Source organism: Phacochoerus africanus, chromosome 15 (genome assembly GCF_016906955.1).
Source record: "Phacochoerus africanus isolate WHEZ1 chromosome 15, ROS_Pafr_v1, whole genome shotgun sequence".
In the NCBI taxonomy this organism is placed as follows: domain Eukaryota; kingdom Metazoa; phylum Chordata; class Mammalia; order Artiodactyla; family Suidae; genus Phacochoerus; species Phacochoerus africanus.
In genome coordinates, this window is record NC_062558.1 from 50217461 (window position 1) to 50234636 (window position 17176).

Consider the following 17176-nt stretch of genomic DNA (forward strand, 5'->3'; position numbering starts at 1 on the left):
CGGCCGGACCCGGAAGCAGGTCGCCGAAGGCCGAGGGGAGGGAGAGGCGGAGCAGGACCCGCGACGTGGTGAGCGGCGGACGGCGGGTGGCGGGCGGCTCGGGAGCGCGTCCAGGCCGGGCTCCGGTTCTCGGCGCTTCCTCCCGCTGGGCGGGGCTGGGAGTGCCCAGAGGGAGCTGGCGCTGCCCCTGAAGCCCCTGTGGACCGAGCCGTCGGTGGGGCCGTGCCGCGGGCGACAGACTCGGGGTTCGCGGTCCAGGCTCCGCTGCTGCCCCCGCCCCAGCTCTGTCTGGAGGGAGCCGGAGCGTGTTTCTCCACGGGGAGTGGTTGGTGCAGAAGAAGGAAGGAGGGAGGGAGAGCACTTTTGTGAACAAATTCGCTGGAATCCAGGCAGTACTTTCTCACAAAGGCCCCGTTTTACCTCTTTTGTTCCTCAGCCTTAGAACAGGTCATGGAGTTCCCGTCGTGGTGCAGTGGTTAGCGAATCCGACTAGGAACCATGAGGATGAGGGTTCAATCCCTGGCCTCACTCAGTGGGTTAAGGATTCCGCGTTGCTGTGGCTGTGGCCTAGGCCTGTGGCTACAGCTCCGATTAGACCCCTAGCCTGGGAACCTCCATGTGCCACGGGTTGGCCCAAAAAAGACCAAAAAAAAGAACAGGTCATGAAAATTCAGCCCAGCCTGGGCTCGGTGGCCAGCGAGTTCTGGGGTCCCTAGAGCCCTGGCAAAGGTCACCTGACACTAGTCTGAATTGTTTTCAACCTCCCAGTCTACCCAGTTTCAAAAATTACAACGTAGGCCTTGTAGGATTGCTGGCAAGATAAAATACAGTTGTGTTTTCAGCTATAGCATGGCTGCAGAGGAGGAGCTTAAAGGGTGGTTTCTCCTCCTGACTCCGTAGGTGTTTGATAAAGTGACTAAGGCGGGAAACCCTAGGGCTCTAAGTGATAAACAGACCACTGCTAGGCCTCCATTCCCAGGCTAGATCCACTTGTGTGATCCACCTGTGTGTAAGTCACTGGTGGTAAAGGACTTTATCTACAGTGCTTCCAAAAGACACATACCATTGTCTTGTGAATGGCCAGGGTTATAACAAGTTAACCTCTACTTCCTTTGATTTTCACCCCTCTAATTATAGCCTTAATTTGGGGTGTTTGCTGTTAATATCCTCTTAGCACTCGCTAATCTCCTTTTATGCAATAGAGGACAAACTTCAGGCTCAGAGCTTTGGCAGGCAACAAAATTGAACTTGAGGGGTTCCTGTTGTGGCTCAGTGGTAACAAACCCAACTAGTATCCATGAGGACTCGGGTTCAATCCCTGACATCAGCTCAGTGAAGTAAGGATCCAGCATTGCTTTGAGCTGCAGTGTAGGTTGTAGACACAACTTGGATCCCTTGTTGCTGTGGCTGTGGCACAGGCCAGCAGCTCTTGCTCTGATTCGAGCCCTTGCCTGGGAACCTACATATGCCTCGAGTGTGGCCCTAAAAAGAAGAAAAAACAAAATGAAATTAAACATGATAGGCCATGTAGGTTACTGGAAAGAATCTAGTTCTGGTTATTGACTACAGCCTTTCAGCTCCTAAGAGGCTATAGAATTTCCCTTTTGTATATATTCAAGCTTTTTCTTAAAGGCAGAACCTTAAGTTAATAATAATATTAGTAAAGCAAAGATGTTAAGATGGTATATAAATGAAATTTTGCAAACCACTCTTTTCAGCTTCTGTTCTCATTGGCTTCCATTTTGAAATTGGAGATATGTCTTCATGGAAAAATAGGGAGGCCTCAAGATTATCAGAGAACATTTGTTGAGAGTGCAGAAATCTTTTTAAGAGGTAGAGCTTGGTGCAGTTGGGGGGGCGGGGGGAAAGTACCTGGCTAGAAGTAGAGCAGCATGCATTTCTGCCCCAAACTTTGGAAAATTGCTTCCTCTGAGTCTTAGTTTGCTCCTCTTTAAGATGGTTGTACCTGATCTAAGCCTCATTGGTGACCTACGCCACAGCTTGCAGCAATGCCAGATCCTTAACACACTGAGTGAGGCCAGGGATCCAACCTGCATCCTCACGGACACTATGTCAGGGTCTTAACCTGCTGAGCCACAACGGGAACTCCCCAGTTTTTAAATTTTATACATGATAAAGTATTTTCATTATTCACTTTGCAGGTAGAATCACTCTTTTATATCTTCAGCGATCATCCATTCAGTAGTATTTGCTCACCATCTACTCCTTGCCATTGGAGTAACACCCCTGTTCTCCTGGAGTTTACTTTTAGAGTGGTAAGTGCTGCAGGGATGCAAGGCATCTCCCCCCGGGGTGCTCTCAGAGGCCAGACAGGTGAGGGCCACAAACTTGAACTCTCGACTCTGCAGTTCCCACCGTGGAGCAGCACAACATGGCCCCCACCCAAGGACCCTGGCAGGACAATTATACCACAATTACTGGCTACACTTGTGATATTACTGCGAGAAAAACTGAGGGGACATCGTAGGATAAATCCTTCCTCCTACTCTGGAAGGGATGGGAAACTTGGAAGCCCTCACAGAGCAATCTCCATTTGCCACCACTTTCCCCTTCTGGCCTCTGGTGTCTCTGGGCTGGGGAAGGGGAGTCTCTGGATGGTCCTGGGCCTCTGACACTTCCCAGAGCAGAGCAGAGGCTGGATAAGAACAGCTTTGGTTGTTCATTCCTTCAGCAGACATTCAGTGAGTGCTGGTGCATAGACCACAAACCACACACCATCCATGGGGGGACGCAGCAGCAGTGGTTTTTAGGGAGAGGGCAGGGAGTCAGAGGAAGTAGACCAAGGTGGAAGCAGGAACGACCATGACTCTGGAGGGAGGAGGAGTTGTCTGGGACGACGGGAGCGGACACAGATCAGGGCCCTGGGCAGTGCCGCCAAGTGGGCTTATTGTCAGGTAGGCGAGCCTCTCTGCAGATGGTCTGGCTGTCATTTGAGGCATCTCAGCTCTTTACTCTGAGGTGATTGTGCATGCATGTGTGTGTGTGTGTGTGTGTGTGTGTGTGTGTCTATATTTATTTATGTATTATTTGGCTGTGGCTTGATGTGGGCTGTCAGTTCCCAGACCATGCAGGGATTGAACCCAGGCTTCAGCAGTGGAAGCACTGAATCCTAACCACTAGACCACCAGGGAACTCCCGAGTTTTCTGTTTCTTGCCTCATGTGTTTTTTTGTTTTTCTTTCTTTTTAGGGCCGCACTTGTGGCATATGGAGGTTTCCAGGCTAGGGGTCTAATTGGAGCTGTTGCCACCGGCCTATACCAGAGCCACAGCAACACAGAATCTGAGCCGCTTCTGCAACCTACATACACTACACCTCACAGCAACGCCGGATCCTTAACCCACTGAGCCAGGACAGGGATCGAATCCACAACCTCATGGTTCCTAGTTGGATTCGTTTCCAATGCGCCATGACGGGAACTCCCTTGCCTCATGTTTGTTTTGTTGTTCAGAATGAGTTTGCCTATTAGTGGTGGAAGTTCCAGTTTCAAGTGCTGTTTTCTGCATATTTTCTCTTTAGGAGTCAGCATTGGCAGCAGTAAGGGGCTGCTCTAGGGCAAAATCTGAGCTGCTTGGCTGCTGTTCCCCTGAGAGCAGTGAAGGAGTGAGGCCAGGACCTGGTGGCACTGGGACGGGATGAAGACCGTGCTCATGGTCGCAGAGAAGCCGTCCCTGGCCCAATCCATTGCCAGGATCCTCTCCCGAGGTACGAGGGACTGCTCTGCATGTCATCCCTTTCTTTTCCCAAAAGGTGACCCCTGATCGCTGGAGTAGGTTCTGTTTGGGACGTCAGGCGTGAAGGAAGCCCTTGGTCTCTTATTCACTTAGTCCCTGGGCTGCGATTACTGTTTTGATCAGCGTCCCACAGGTGCAGGCATGGCTGGTGGCACGTGGCAGTCAGGGTTGTCTGTCACGAGCAACAGAAACCAGCCCTGCTAACTTATGCAGCATGTCCACTGGAAGGACAAAGACACAGCCAGGACCCTGCCTGTGTCATGGGCCTTGGGAACCAGCCTCTGGACCCACCTCCCCCTACAGCTGCAGCCCATGCCCCTCTTGTCAGTCACATATCACAAGGCTGAGCTGTGGCCCCAGCCCCCACAACCCCAGGACACCCTCTGGCCCCACCCTGGCCCCTTGGTGTTTGGTGGGTGCTGGGGATACAGAGATGCCATACATCTGCCATCACCTCCCCTCAGCCCGGCTGAGGGGGAAGAAGACCCCAGGGCAGCAGCATGAGAAGTCCTGGTCTGAAGGGAAGGGGAGACCCCAGAAATGCCTGGTCCCCGGAGGCCAAGAAAATTAAGCTGAGGGACTGTCGGGGAGTGAATTCCCAGGGTTCAACAGTTAGGAGGGCTCTGGGGAACTCTGAGTTGGGTTTGAAAGAGGCAGAAATACAGTTCAGAGTGAGCACAGGAATGCAGCAGACAAGCCCAGTGCCTGTGCATGAGCGTCCAAGGGGTGCTTCTGGCCCCCACCCACCAGTACTATGAGCGAACACAGTGCTAGGTGGTGAGCAGTGCCATTTTCCCTGAGGATCCTTATTCGTGACTGCCAGGGGGACACCAGCTGCAGCTTGCTGGCCTGGCCATCACCCTGCTTCTCTCACAGGAAACATGTCCTCGCACAAAGGGCTGAATGGGACGTGCTCGGTGCATGAATACACAGGGACCTTTGCTGGCCAGCCTGTCCACTTCAAGATGACATCTGTCTGCGGTCACGTGATGACCCTGGACTTTCTGGGTGAGCCCCCACTCCTGCTCACCCTCCATGGCACTGAGCCCAGAAGGTTTGTCCTGAGGCCAACGGATTGAGGAGTGCTGACTGGGGTCCCCATCCCAGAGGTACCCCTCCATTGCTGTGTGCCCTGTACCCTCCTGTGCAGACTGGGGGCAGGGTGCCCACCTCACTGGTGACCTGGCCTGGGCAGTTTTGCAGAAGAGGGTTGCTGCCCCACCATTTGACCCTCGTCCTGTGGGCACTCAGTGGCTGTTACTGGGAGGCCAGCTTCATTGACTCACTGGGGTGAAATGTAGGGCCCCAGTTGACAAGGGTCTGACCTGGACTTAGACCTTTACCCTGCTGGGGCTGCTTCTTGTGTGTGACGGGCCTGAGGACAGCGTCATCACTTCCCAGGACTGTCTGCTGCCCCAGCATGGAGGGAATTGCAGTGCTGAGTGCAGGCCACTTACAGCACAGCCTCGACAGCTCTTTGCTCAGTGACTCCCACCCAGTCATGTCTGACCAGTGAGACCTAAGAGGAAGCCTGAGGGCTGGGCAAGTGATCCTCCAAGCTAGGAAGGAGGGGGTACACCAGACAGGGCCCCAGGGAGACAGATGCTCCCCTGGATCTGCTGAGCACCTGCTAGGTGCCAGCCAAGTGCTGGGTGGGGAGAGGTTACAGAAATTGGTTGCAGGAGGAGCCAGGCATGCATGAGTAGAGTGCATCTCTGGGGCCTGGTGTGGTGCCCCAGCCGCAGGGAACGGCCAGGAATGACTGGAGCGGCATCGCTGCTGGGCTGCCCTGCGAGGGGTGTCAGCTCACAGCTCAGGAAGGCAGGCCCCGCTCTGGGAAGATGTTCCCTGAGCCCCCCCCCCCCCCCTTGACACACTTGAGGTGTCAAGTGTGATTCTAATGTCCTCGTGCCTGCATTTGTAGGGAAGTACAACAAGTGGGACAAGGTGGACCCTGCCGAGCTGTTCAGCCAGGCCCCGACAGAGAAGAAGGAGGCCAACCCCAAGCTGAACATGGTGAAGTTCCTACAGGTGCGTCCTCCCTGACACAGCTGGCCTGGGCACCCTGGTCACCCAACCCCCAGAGCAGGATTCTGCTTTTAAAATAGTTTGGTGGTGGTTTCCTGATTTTAAAACAAATGCACATGTGATGGAAAATTAGGAAATACAAGTAGGGGAGTTCCCATTTTGGCTCAGCGGTTAAGAATCCTACATAGTCTGTGAGAATGCGGGTTAAGGACCCCGCATTGGTGTGAGCTGTGGTGTAGGTCACAGATGTGGCTCAGATCCCATGTTCCTGTTAGGCCAGCAGCTACAGTTCTGATTGGACCCCTAGCCTGGGAATTTCCTTGTGCTGTGGGTGTGGCCTTAAAAAGAAAAGAAAAAAGAAAATACACATAAGTAGGAAGAAGAAAAAATTATTTATAATCATACCATCCAAGACAACCACTGTTAATAGTTAATTATCCATTTCAGCCTTTTTTCTATGCAGTTTTGGAGGTTAAGCTCACATGTCATTTGTAACCTTTTTTTTAATCGAAAAAACAATTCTGAAGTGATTTTTTCCTGAGAGACTAAGCTAGCCTGATAAGCCGGCTCCTCAGCCCAGCCCAGGCCCTGCCCTGGACTCCAGCCTCCTGATAGGGTGGAGGGACCGGGGGTGGAGTGGGGGCGGGCAGGTACAAGTCCCCGTGTGTGCTGTGTGCAGGTGGAGGGCAAGGGCTGCGACTATATCGTGCTGTGGCTGGACTGCGACAAGGAGGGCGAGAACATCTGCTTTGAGGTGAGGGCCCTGGGGTTCACACATCGGCTTTCCTGCCACTGTCACGCCATTTCTGGGCCACTGCCACCCCAGGGAGCCAGCACCAACTTAAAGGGAGATTCTGTAAATGCTTTAAGATGCAGGGGCTCTGCCCAGGGGAGGAAGTGTCCCTTCTCCTGCTGGGCACAGGAGCAAGCAGTGGGGCAGGATTTCCTAGATGGAGGGCTGCCTGGAGGAGAGGGTGGTTCTGGCCATGCAGGGGACTTCAGCTAGCGCTGTGACCCCCTTTCACACGCCACCCTCTTCTCACCTCCTGCCTGCTCCATTGTCTGCACCTCCCTGCCCTCCCGCCTCTGCCACCCCCAGTGAGCCCTCGCTCGGGCAGGGGCCCCTCACACTGTGACACCATAGCTCTCACCGAGGGCCTGGCACTCTCAGGAAACTTGCTCTAGCTGTTCCCAGATACTGTCCCCCACCGCCCGCCCTCCCCTGCAGGGCTGCCACTCCCCAGGGACCTTGGTGTCTGGAGTGCAGAGTGGTGGCGGCTCATGGGCTTTCTCCCCTCAGAAACGAAGCCACTTCTTCCCCGTGAAGAAGCTGCATGGCCAGGCTCCAGCACCGACTCCCCTCCCACTGCACGGCCTTCACTAATTCTTAGTGAGTCTGGGCCCCAGGACCCCAGGACCCCGTGGTGCCCTTGCCCTAAGCCAACCTGGCCCCCTCTCCTATCCACTGCCTCCTCTTCTTTTTTCTTCTCAGTCCTTCCTCTAATCTCTGAAAGGTCTCAAGTCCACGCAGCCCTCCCTCCAGAAGGAGGGGAAGTGGTGGAGTGGGTAGCGGTGGAGGCTGAGTCCCCCATGTCCGTGGCCAGAGCACCTCCTGGTTTGGGGTGGACACGGCCTCTGGCAGGGGGTGTTTGGGGTGGAGGGGTGTTTGGTGGAGGGGAGAGGAAGCTGAGTACAGGAGTTTCTTGGAGACTGGGCTGCTGGGAGGGGCCGCACAGGAGGCTCTGCAAGGGTGGGAGCTGCCAGGCACGCTGGTGAGAAGTTGGGCATTACAGCAGGCCACCTCCCTCAGGTCCTGGATGCAGTGCTCCCTGTCATGAATCAGGCCCATGGCAGCGAGAAGACAGTGTTTCGAGCCCGGTTCAGCTCCATCACGGACACGGACATCTGCAACGCCATGGCCCACTTGGGCGAGCCCGATCACAACGAGGCGCTCTCAGTGGATGCACGGCAGGAGCTGGACCTGCGCATTGGCTGTGCCTTCACCAGGTGCGCCTGGCCACTACCCTGGCCAATCCCGGGCTGCACCCTCGGCCTTATTGGCCTTGGGAGGTGGTGCATTTTCAGTTCCCTGAGAAAATACTCTCTAGCTGAGGCAGACGACAGATGCCCCCCTCTCCCTGACAAGTATAGTGGGTGGGTCTTGAGGGGGTGAGGGGCCTGGAGTGAGATCAGAGGGCTTCCTGCTTCTGGAAGGTCAGAGCCTCTACTCTTTCCTGCCTCCCTGTCAGCGCACATGTAGCTCACTCCACCCACCCACACCTTCTCTACCCCTATGCTGGGTGGGTCCTTTTACCCCACCTCCTGAGCAATGAGCAGCTGCTTTGGGCCTTCTTTCGCACTGCCAGCCAGCCCCCTGCCTGCCTCCCATGGTGCTTGAGGGGACACATGTCCACCCCCCACCCCCATAGGTTCCAGACCAAATACTTCCAGGGGAAATATGGCGACCTGGACAGCTCGCTCATCTCCTTCGGGCCGTGCCAGACCCCCACCTTGGGCTTCTGTGTGGAGAGACACGATAAGATCCAGTCCTTCAAACCAGAGACCTACTGGGTCCTGCAGGCCAAGGTTGGCTTCCCCATGGCTTTACACTGGGGCTCTCCAAGCTTGGGTGTGGACTCTGAGCATCTCCGTCATCGTTGCCATAGTCCTCAGGCTAAGGGCACAGGTGTGGGCAGCTGTCTGAGCAGGCCATGTCATGGGTGCCAGGGACAGGCCCCAGCCTTCATGAAGGTGGCAAGACAAGGCTGGACCTGGATGCTTGGGCAGTGTGGGATGAGGCCACCCACCGGGGCCACAGCTGGGAGGTCAGATCCAAGGACTGACTGGACTTAGAATGGGGCACTGACTTTCAAACTTCTAAAAAGTATTAGAACTCCTTCTCCAAATAGAATGGAGGCTTCTTATAAGATTTAGAACATATTACAGATCTGCTTCAGTCAGCATGGGGCTGGGGGGCTCCTGGGTGGGGCCACACCTAGTGTGGTGGGGGGTGGTGGGGAAGTTAGGGGTAGAGCAGGGATGGCAGGAGATGTGGGGGCTCCAATGCTCCCTAAGGACACCTCAGCCTCAGCTTTGGGCTCCCCTCATGAGCCAGTCTGCCTGGTCTCAGCTGGGAGGCCTCAACCTGTGCCTGTACCTGAACAGGGCTAGGTGCCGCCCCGACTCACCTGGAACCTCTATTCTCCCATCCTGCAGGTGAACACTGACCAAGACAGGTCTCTCCTTCTGGACTGGGACCGAGTGCGTGTGTTCGACCGGGAGATCGCACAGATGTTTCTGAACATGACCAAGCTGGAAAAGGAGGCCCAGGTGGGCCTGCCGCCCAGTCTGTCCCACTGCCTGAGGGAGGGCAGCTTGAAAGCCTCTGCCCACTTAGGCTGATATCTTTCTCTGCCTTTCTGGAGCCCAGATTCCTTTTAGAGAGAAGAGTGGTTACTCGTATATATGCTCCCACTGGGATACTTTGGTCCAGGCTGAAGCTGCAGTGTCCATGCCCACTCTGACCAGGCGCCCCCACCCCACCAGGCCCTCCACGCTCCCCTTTCTTTGTGCCCATGGTGCTACGTGCTTTGGGCAGATTCCACCCAAGTGTCCCTTGCCAGTGATACATCAAGCTAAGAACTAGCAGTCCCTTCAGGAACCCACCCAGGTCAGCGGCTAGTGCTGGTGGCTCTGCATTATCAGCTTTCATGGCCTTGATGTGCTGCTTTTCTTACCCAGGGCTTCACAAGTTGGAAGCATGCACTGCGTGGCTGTTAGGAAGAGGGTGGTGGCATCCAGCAAGGGGCTGGCCACGTGGATAAGGGCAGGTCTGTGGCCACCTCAGCTTATGCCCTGCAGCGTGATGGCTGCCCTAGTCACTGAGGCCCAGCCCAGCCTTCTCTATTCGCCTTCTCATCCTTCCAGAGCCTTCCTGAATGCCCTCTTTCCCACCATGCAATTACTCCAGCTCCAGGTCTTCTCCTAAAGCTGCCCTATGCTTCTACCCTCAATAGCCATCATGTCCACACACAGGGCTGGAGCGTTAGCCCTGAGTTTGGGATTCAGAGGGCACAGTCTTGCCAGGTCCATGTGGGGTTGGTATGGATGCAGCGTGGCAGCAGAGAGGATAGAAGTCCCTCTGACAGCTGTTCAGCCCAGGGGCTGACCAGGGTAGCCCACCACTATTTTCCTTTAAGTACATGGTGTGGAGAAAAGTTCCAAAATGGTTACCCACCTTTAAAAGTTAGGAGATTTCATGTAAACCAGTTTCCAGTTCCTGACAGATCACAAGGTGTAGCAACATTAGTGGTGCAATGAGGGGCAAGCGGCAGGCTGCCTTGTGACAGGCCCTCACTCTGTGGCCCCCTGCCCACCCACCACCACCCCGCTGCTGCCTGGCAGATGTTGGCACCATCTACCCCTTCTGACTCCCCATTCCTCCAGGTTTTCTCTCTCCCTAGAAGATTCTCTAGAAAAGACTTTTCTTTTTTCCCTTTCTGGGCCTGACCAGATAATCCCTCAAGTCTTGAAACCACTGTGACAGTGAATTGGGAAAGGAGGGAGGCCACACGGAAGAGATCAGACCCTTGGCCGCACGTCCTGATCCTGTGCTGGCCACCTCCTCCCCTGGATCTGTTCTTTCTCCAGGTGGAGGCCACAAGCAAGAAAGAGAAGGCCAAGCAGAGGCCACTGGCCCTGAACACTGTGGAGATGCTGCGTGTGGCCAGCTCTGCTCTGGGTGAGTGTGCACCTTGCTCCAAAGCCCCAGGAGATGTCTTGGGGAGGCACGTCATGACCTTATTCAGCTCTGCTCACCGGTGCGGGAAGGCACCCCCTTGACCTGTGCCAGCATGCCCTCCACCAGTGCCAGCACACCCTCCGTGCAGTGTGGGCTGAGGCTTAGAGGGAATCTGAGCCTCATGCAGATTTCTTTTCTCTTAAATTCCAGAGCAGAAACAAGTAACAAACAGGAGGGAGGATTCCATTTGTAGTGTTGGTTAACACTCAACGGTGTCTTTGAACTTGCGGGGGAAATGCAGACCATTTCATGTCACTAAGCGTTGAGCAGCTGCCAGGCCCTTGCGTGTCCCTGGCTCGGTGCTGTCCCCTCAGAGGCGTTAAACTGTGGGGTTTCAGCTCCAAATTAAAGACTGGCCAAGTCCCAGCTGGGCCACTTCTTTCTTTGTCCTGGAGCCTTGGTTTCCTCGTGAGAAAGTAGAGCGACCGTAGGCCCCATCTCTCTGGGTTGTTATGAGGATTACAAGGTGTGAAACAGGCCATCTTAACAATAGCAGTTTGTAGTGCTGGCTGCTCCCTGGAGCAGGGAGGGCCAGGTATGGGAGGCCCATCTCCCCCCCAGGACAGGTGTGACAGGTGTGATGTGGCCTCTCTGAGCCCTGTGTGCACAGCATGGAGGGAGTTGTGCTGGGCGCTTGGTCTCCCAACTGTCAGCCTTCAGGCATTCATGCCCTTCACTGGCCTTAGGAGGCCATAGGCACTGTCCTCAGAGCAGCACCTCCAGGGATCCTCAGGAGACAACAGTGACCTTGAGTGGCGCTAGTGGAGGCTAGCCTCTGTGGGTTGGGGCAGGAGACGAGCCCTCTGTCAGTGGCTCTGGGGGCTGTGATCACAGAAATATCAGGCCTCAACAGAGGCATGTGTGGGCTCTGCTGTCCCAGTGGGACCTGGGCTGAGGGTGTGGCCCAGGCAGAGTGTGAGAGGGTGCTGTACGGCTGTCAACATCTTGAGGGTGACAGGGGCGTCCCCGCCCTGCTTGGGGAACCTGGCGCCCCCTGCCCTCCCAGGACCCTGAGCGCGCCTCCACCACCGGCAGGCATGGGGCCGCAGCACGCCATGCAGACCGCCGAGCGGCTCTACACACAGGGTTACATCAGCTACCCGCGCACCGAGACCACCCACTACCCCGAGAGCTTCGACCTGAAGGGGCCGCTGCGGCAGCAGGCCAACCACCCCTACTGGGCCGACACGGTGAGGCCCCGGCCCCTTGGGCCAAGTCCAGGACAGGCGGCTGCTCCCTCTGTGTGCGAGCCCAGACTCACTCTGCTACACATTCTGCCCTCAGGTGAAGCAGTTGTTAGCTGAGGGTATCAACCGCCCGCGGAAAGGCCACGACGCCGGCGACCATCCTCCCATCACCCCCATGAGGTCCGCCACTGAGGCTGAGCTAGGTATATGGGCGCTGCCGACGATCGCACCTTCGTACACGTGTACACATCCACCCACGCACACCTGCACAGTGTCCGAGCTCCCAAGGGGGTAGGGTGAGGAGCCCCAGTGGTGGCAGCTTTGGATGGGTCAGGCCCCATCAGCAGTGTGGCCCCCACCTGCCCGGCCATGGCCAAGAGGCCACCCGAAAGCTGTGTTCTGTCACACCAAGTATGTGACCCAGGTGTGGGCACTGCTACAGGAGACCCTGGAGCAGAAGGCCAGACAGGAGGCCACAGATGGAGTAGGGTGACACCAGGGCAGAGTGACAGGTTCAACTGCAAGGCACCCCTACTTGCCGCCCACACACAGGAGCGAGCAGGGAGATGGGAGGCCCTGTATGTAGCCCCATCTGATGCAATGGCAGCAGGTCACTTACAGGCCAGGCCAGGCCCTGAAAAGCAGCCCTACCTGGAAGGGCTGGGAGTGGGTGGGGGGCCTGCAGGTGCCACCAAGACCGGGGAGACACTCGCATTCCTTCCTGTGTGCCCCTTCCCCCTTCTCGGGCTCTGAGCAGCCTGGCTCTGGCATCCCAGCCCTGCTGCTGGGCCCTGAGTTCAGGGCTGCTGGAGCCTGAGCCCGAGTACCAAGTAGGCAGCTGTTGCAGGGGGCGAGGCCTGGCGGCTGTACGAGTATATCACCAGGCACTTCATCGCCACGGTCAGCCACGACTGCAGGTACCTGCAGAGCACCATCTCCTTCCGGATTGGGCCTGAGCGCTTCACCTGCACGGGCAAGACTATCATCTCGCCAGGTAAGTGCAGTGGGACAGGTGCCTCTCCTCACGCTGTGGACACACAGACACGGGCCCTGACTGACAGCACCCCATCTCCTCAGGCTTCACAGAGATTATGCCCTGGCAGAGCGTGCCCCTGGAGGAGAGCCTACCCACCTGCCAGAAGGGCGACACTTTTGCCGTGGGCGAGGTCAAGATGCTGGAGAAGCAAACCAGCCCGCCCGACTACCTGACGGAGGCCGAGCTCATCACACTCATGGAGAAGCACGGCATCGGTTGGTCTGGGCCCAGGCTCCCATCCCAGGATGGGGGCCCCATCTGTAGCCACCTGAGTGGGGCAGGGCGGCCTCCTCTTCTCAGCCTCCACCTGAGACCTGGCCCTGCTGCAGAGATGCCCCCTTGGGCTCTGCTACGACCCAGGGCTGCCTTGGCCCAAGGTGCCTGTGATTTCTCTGTGGGATCAAGTCCACACGGATGATAGTAAAGCCACATTTCCACAGCACCACTCCCTGGCCAACCCGGCACCTTGAAGCTCCACATGAGAGTGGGCATCCTGGGGGAGCTCATGGTCTCCGAGGTGGGGTCGCCAATGCATGCTTCAAGAGGTCCTGCCCATACCCTGATGCGCTGCTCCAGTGACCAGGCCCCTCATGGTTGACAGGCTCTGGAGGACAGTGGGACAGCCAGGTCAGGCACTGGGCTCTGCTGCGTCACCCACCGTCCTCAGGTGCCCGCCAAGGAGCCTCTCACTGGAGCCTGGCATCCTGGTGACAGCGATGGCCAAGTCGGGAGAGCTAGGCCTGCTTCTTCCAGGGGCCTGGGTGCTGGTGTCCTCAGCCTACATGGGTATGGGTGCCACTCCCCGGTATCCTCTGTCCTTTTTGACTGGCCATCCGTGGCTTCTTGTAGCCACATGCTAGATAGTGTCACAGACCCCATGACCAAAGCAAGTTTGCAACAGTGAAGAGAGATCCTGTGACCTACTGGCCAGGACAGTGGTCAAAGGTGGCACTGCTGACCAGGGGCCAGGACTATGGTCCAAATGCAGTGGGTACAGCAGGGAGTGTGCAGTGGGCCTCGGAGCTGCACAGGGCTCAGACCCCAAGTCCATGTGGTGCCGCCAGCCATGGACCTTGGGCTCCTGGGCCTCTGAGCACCCACCGTTCAGGAGGCTCCAGGCACAGGACCAGAGAAGGCAACACCTGGCTGTGCTAGGTGACCTTGGTGCCCAGAGGAGGTGTGCCCCACACTGGGGGCTGGGGTTCTGGAAAGGTACAAATGCCACAGGAGGCAAAGAGAGGCCAAGGTCACATTCAGCAGATGTGAGGGCTGGGCAGACAAGCTCGGGAACTTGGCAGAGTTCCTTAATCTCTCTAAGCCTCTAGGAGCATTGTTGTCGGGTCCACAAGAGATAGTCCAGGAAAGGCCTACAGCCTGGCATCCGAGGCTGGCTGAGAACCAGGGCCTGCGTGGCAAGCAGGCCTAAAGGTGGAGCCCAGTCCGACGGGGTCTTGCTCTGGTCACAGGGACAGACGCCAGCATCCCCGTGCACATCAACAACATCTGCCAGCGCAACTACGTGGTCGTGGAGAGTGGGCGCCGGCTCAAGCCCACCAACCTCGGCATCGTCCTGGTGCATGGCTACTATAAGATTGGTGAGTCCAGCTGCCTGGGCACCACCTCTGACGGGCAGTGAGTGCAGTGAGCGTCCAGCAGGGCTGAGTGACATGTGCGAGGGTCCGAGTGCAGGGCTAAGGGACTCTTCTCTGCAGACCACCTCCCACCCAGGCCTGCATCCTTGCTGCAGTGCTTCCATCTGTCCTAGAGGCCCTAGGGAAAGGGAGGAGAGTGGACCCTCACACAAGGAGCCTCCCACTGCAACACTGTCCTGGTGGGGGCTGCCCTGGCCCATAGGCGTGGAGCTTACAGCATGTCCCTACTTGCAGACGCAGAGCTGGTGCTCCCCACCATCCGCAGCGCAGTGGAGAAGCAGCTGAACCTGATCGCCCAGGGCAAGGCCGACTACCGCCAGGTCCTGGGCCACACCCTGGACATCTTCAAGAGGAAGTTCCACTACTTCGTGGACTCCATTGCTGGTAAGGCCCACCTCTTCCCTGCCTTCACCAGACAGCCGCACTCAGAGCCGCCACCTCTGGCAGTGAGACTGCATCCAGGCTCCATGGAGGTTATAGTAGGGGCATCACAGGAACATGCAGCACATGGGGCACATTTGACACGAGGCTGGGGATGGGTGCACACTTGAATCCTTGGCTACAGTGGCTGCTCTCCAGCCCACCATGTATACGGCCTGTCAGGGAGATAGGCGGCCTGAGGTGTATGTGAACCCTATACTCTCTCATTCAGGCATGGATGAGCTGATGGAGGTGTCATTCTCACCCCTGGCAGCCACAGGCAAGCCCCTCTCCCGCTGTGGGAAATGCCACCGGTTCATGAAGTACATCCAGGTAGGAGGGTGAAGGGCTCTGACAGGTGGGGGCACCTGTGCACAGATGAGGCCATCTGGTCACCCCTGTAGGCTTTGCTCCAGCTGTGACCACACAGAATGACTCAGAGGCCTGGGCAGCCATCTCCCACTGTTGCCTCCAGGCCCTAGCAGCGTGTGGGCTCTTAGGCCCCTGAAACTCATGTCCTCCATTTTCTCTGGACAGCATGTTCCCTGCTTTCCTGGGTACTAACACATAGGCAGGGGTTGACACTGGCTGTGTATGTATGTGTGTAACTGTGTGTGTGCCTCTGTGTTGAGGGGGGAGCTATGTATGTGTGTATGTGGAGCAAGTGTCCTGAGACTCAGTGACTAGGGATTCTCCCCTGAGAGGTCCTGGCAGCATCACATACTACACGTTACCTACTGTGCATCGAGCGTGGTAGACATGTATGGCGGGCTTATGTGCACTTACACGTTACGTGTCACATGTTACTTGTTCTGTGTCTTGTATTATGGGAGAATGAGGGCAGGCAGGAGGGTTGGGGGGGGGGCCTTAGCAACCCTGTGCCCTCCCTACCCCCTGCCACAGGCCAAGCCGAGCCGCCTGCACTGTTCCCACTGTGATGAGACCTACACGCTGCCCCAGAACGGCACCATTAAGCTCTACAAGGAGCTCCGGTGCCCGCTTGATGACTTCGAGCTAGTCCTGTGGTCATCGGGCTCACGGGGCAAGAGCTACCCGCTGTGTCCCTACTGCTCCAACCACCCACCCTTCCGAGACATGAAGAAAGGTAAGCTGTGCCCTCCCAAGCCGGGGCATCTGTGGTCTCCCCTTGGTACCAGCCCTGTTTGCACCCCATTGGACTCCTGGGCCTGGATGTGCCAGAATGTGTGCCTGACTGCTGCCCTCTGCCCTATCATGATTGGATGGTTGACTGTGGTCAGCACACCGGGGATCGGGCAGTGGGCATGCTGTGCCCCTCCTGGGCTGGGGCAAGTGAGAAGGTGTAGCAGGTGGGGCCCCTCAGTTACCACCACACTTCCAGGACAATTGAGCGCCCCATGGGCCAAAGGGAGCAAAGTGAAGGGGGCAGGCAGATCCAGTGAGAGGCCATCTAGAGTGCCTTTCGGACTTGGTTTTAGCCCCAGAGCAGGGGGACCTCAGAAGTCAGAGAGGATTTAGAGAACAAAGCCAGGGCTGGTGTGCACAGGGCCAAGGGTCAGGGTGGAGGTGCTGAGGGTGGCAGGCAGGTGTGCATCTCGCTCCCCTCCCCCACCACCAGGCACCGGCTGCAATGAGTGCACGCACCCCACCTGCCAGCACTCGCTGAACATGCTGGGCATCGGCCAATGTGTGGAGTGTGAGAGTGGCGTGCTGGTGCTTGACCCCACCTCGGGCCCCAAGTGGCGGGTGGCCTGCAACAGATGCAACGTTGTGGCGCACTGCTTTGAGAACGCCCACCGTGTACGTGTGTCCTCCGACACCTGCAGCACCTGCGAAGCTGCCCTGCTTGATGTCGACTTCAATAAGGCCAAGTCCCCGCTACCAGGAGATGCCACACAGCACATAGGCTGCGTCTTCTGTGACCCCATCTTCCAGGAGCTGGTGGAGCTGAAGCACGCAGCCTCCTGCCACCCTATGCACCGTGGGCCCGGGAGGAGGCAGGGCCGGGGCCGGGGCCGGAGGCCGGCGGGGAAGCCTGGTGCCAGGCGGCCCAAGGACAAGATGTCAGCCCTGGCTGCCTACTTTGTGTGATGGCCCCACCTGGGCTTTGCATGGTGTCCTCTGGGCCATGAAAATCATTAAACATGTTCTGTCTTCTCCAGAGCAAGCAACTCGGGGCCTTTCTTGGTGTCTGACAGTTATACCTGTCTCCTGCTGGCCCTCCTGCCCCATCCCCTCTCCTCTCCCTCGTTCTGTACATGCCCCCTAAGTGCCCACTCTGTCCACTTCTCGCAGGGAGCCCACCCTTCAGGGAAACCTG

At 57.1% G+C, this 17176-nt stretch overlaps 1 protein-coding gene across 4 annotated transcripts; it reads left to right on the forward strand.

The window, feature by feature from the left end:
• On the forward strand, positions 1–17019 carry TOP3B (DNA topoisomerase III beta). 4 transcript variants are annotated; one of them, XM_047760231.1, is made up of 19 exons: positions 1–68; positions 2163–2276; positions 3539–3724; positions 4630–4761; positions 5678–5784; positions 6461–6535; positions 7592–7788; positions 8211–8367; positions 8998–9111; positions 10432–10522; positions 11618–11772; positions 11867–11972; positions 12617–12763; positions 12847–13020; positions 14272–14400; positions 14692–14841; positions 15110–15210; positions 15781–15982; positions 16475–17019. In XM_047760231.1, exons 3-19 carry the CDS (start codon positions 3655–3657, stop codon positions 16945–16947), a joined length of 2580 nt encoding a protein of 859 aa, XP_047616187.1. In that variant the 5' UTR covers positions 1–68; positions 2163–2276; positions 3539–3654; the 3' UTR covers positions 16948–17019. The 4 variants fall into 4 exon arrangements, with proteins under 4 accessions (XP_047616187.1, XP_047616189.1, XP_047616188.1 ...); XM_047760233.1 differs by having other exon boundaries at positions 16683–16911; XM_047760232.1 differs by lacking the exon at positions 2163–2276 and having other exon boundaries at positions 4–68.
• Positions 17020–17176: the final 157 nt, after the last annotated feature.

Bases quoted from the DNA above. Each gene is read 5' to 3' on its own strand.
- TOP3B (XM_047760231.1), top strand. From the start codon at position 3,655: ATGAAGACCGTGCTCATGGTCGCAGAGAAGCCGTCCCTGGCCCAATCC. The intron at 7,789-8,210 runs GTGCGCCTGGCC...CCACCCCCATAG, and splicing joins ATTGGCTGTGCCTTCACCAG to GTTCCAGACCAAATACTTCC. The intron at 8,368-8,997 runs GTTGGCTTCCCC...CCCATCCTGCAG, and splicing joins ACTGGGTCCTGCAGGCCAAG to GTGAACACTGACCAAGACAG.